The 2,106-nt window shown below is 38.2% G+C and overlaps 1 protein-coding gene across 1 annotated transcript in view; it reads left to right on the plus strand.

Annotated features, from left to right (window-relative positions):
• LOC106524471 (VPS10 domain-containing receptor SorCS1) overlaps positions 1–2,106 on the plus strand; it is a gene marked incomplete at its 5' end in the record, with an annotated part of 97,122 nt that overhangs the window by 24,424 nt on the left and 70,592 nt on the right. The window contains 1 exon segment of the mRNA XM_014018281.1: positions 1,538–1,696. Within this exon segment, the coding sequence (XP_013873735.1) occupies positions 1,538–1,696 (159 nt within the window).

Raw genomic sequence — 2,106 nt, forward strand, 5'->3', positions numbered from 1 at the left:
CGTGTGTGTGTGTGTGCGTGTGTGCGTGTGTGTGTGTGTGCGTGTGTGTATATTTCACAGTAGACTATATTGGTTGGAAACTTTAATCTTGCAGCATCACTCAGACTCTGAGGCCAAACAACCTGCAGGGTGCAACTTTTCGTCTGTTCCTAACCACAATTGACAGTCAGTGAAGTTAAGTTTCTGGGTGTCGTTATCGATGAGAAGCTGACTTGGAGGAGATCACACATAATTAATCTAAAAGTAAAAATAGCTAGATCAATTGCAGTATTGTACAAAGCTCGAGAGTTATTCAATGACAAATCTCTATATATGTTGTATAATGCAACAATAGTTCCACATCTCATACTGTATATTGTATTTAAATACGGGGAAAAACATCTCAAACGATAATAAACCACATTTTTATTTTGCAGAAAAGAGCAATAAGAGTTATTATTAGAAAACACTACAGTCACCCATCAAAAATATTGTTTTGTCAATTGAAACTATTAAAATTCACGAGTTGGTTGATTACAGTATTCTACAGCTTATGTTTAAGGCTCATAAAAACATGCCACCTTTGAATATACAGTTAAATTTTGTTAAAAGACAAAGCTCTTATAATTTAAAAGGAAATGAAATATTTGTGAAGCACAGATTTCGAACAAGTTTGAGGGAACGGTGTACGTCGATACAGGAAGTGAAAGTATGGAATGATCTGGAGAGTGATGTTAGAAATGCTRGATCATTGTTTGTGTTTAAAAGAATGATTAAACTTGGTTTATTGATCAAATATGAATTAGAATAAGGGGTGTTTATGTAGGTTTTATTTGTTGTTGTTTCTGTTTTGTTGTATTTTTGTAACTTGAAGATTAATATTTTTTCTTCTTTTTTTCTTTGTAAAAAAGGGGCAGATACAAGATTTTTTCTTCGTTCTGCTGCCTTTCATTTTATTTTGTGATATAAGTTTTGTATTCTCTGTAAACTTTTTTGTTTTAAATGAAATGAATAAAAAAACCACGAGAAACCTCATCTGATGTTTGTTCTGCATCAGATGTCATCTGGTAGTGTGTGTGTGTGTGTGCATGTACTTGTGTGTCATTAGCAAAGTATCTCATGAACCAGAWGAAGGCAGATTTGATATATTTAGACAAAAACTACTAATCCATGAGCCAACTCAACATGTCTTTAATGCATCAGTTTTATAAATATTGAGCTAAATTTGTTTGTAGCAGGGAGTCATTCTAAAATTTACTCCAAGCACAAATAAATCACAAAAAATAAAAAGCATCGACAGTGTAAAGTTGCACAGAATGTGATGAAGTTCAACACAAGATGCTGTCAGAGTAAAGAGTGGGCTGAGAGGTGACAGGTGAGCTGCATCCCTTCAAGGAACGTTGGACCTTTTACCTCACAGTTGTTTTGGAGTAAAGGAAMTCATGTTTGCCACCAGGGTTCTGTAAGCTCTGGTTTGTTTTTCTTTTGTTAGTTTGGTCTGATGCATCCAAACTAAAGTTGGTYCTTGTTCGTCTCTAATTTGCTGTAATTTCTGCAGATCATGCTGCTGACGGACCCAGAGGTGGAGAGCAGCCTTCTGATCAGCTCYGATGAAGGAGCCACGTACCAGAAGTACCGGCTGAGCTTCTACATCCTCAGCCTGCTGTTCCACCCCGAGCAGGAGGACTGGATCCTAGCCTACAGCCACGACCACAAGGTCAGAGAGGGCCATGTGGGCTCCCTGTGGGTCCCAGCTGCACTTCACTGGGTCCACATGGAGGAGAGGGAATCAACAGACAAGATCAGCAAATCTGTTTTCTAAAGGGAGAAAAAAAAAGCCTGACAGGATGTGCTGAAGCTAAAAATKACAAGAAGCTAAAGTTGAGYTTTGTTGGTTTGAACCCCAGGATGCAAGACTGAGTGAGGGTGGCAAAACAGGTTTATAGCAACAATAACAAAAGTGCTGACGTGGCAGCAAACAAGATTCTTGGCWTGGCATGAGACAACAGTAAACAGAGAACAAGGATCTGACAAAGACTGAGGGCAAAGGACAGAATATAAAGGAAGAACTAATGAGCTAAAACAAGAAACACCTGGGTAAGAAAATGAGGATCAGGTGTGAGTGGG

The sequence above is a fragment of the Austrofundulus limnaeus genome, unplaced genomic scaffold (genome assembly GCF_001266775.1).
Source record: "Austrofundulus limnaeus strain Quisiro unplaced genomic scaffold, Austrofundulus_limnaeus-1.0 Scaffold189, whole genome shotgun sequence".
NCBI lineage: Eukaryota > Metazoa > Chordata > Actinopteri > Cyprinodontiformes > Rivulidae > Austrofundulus > Austrofundulus limnaeus.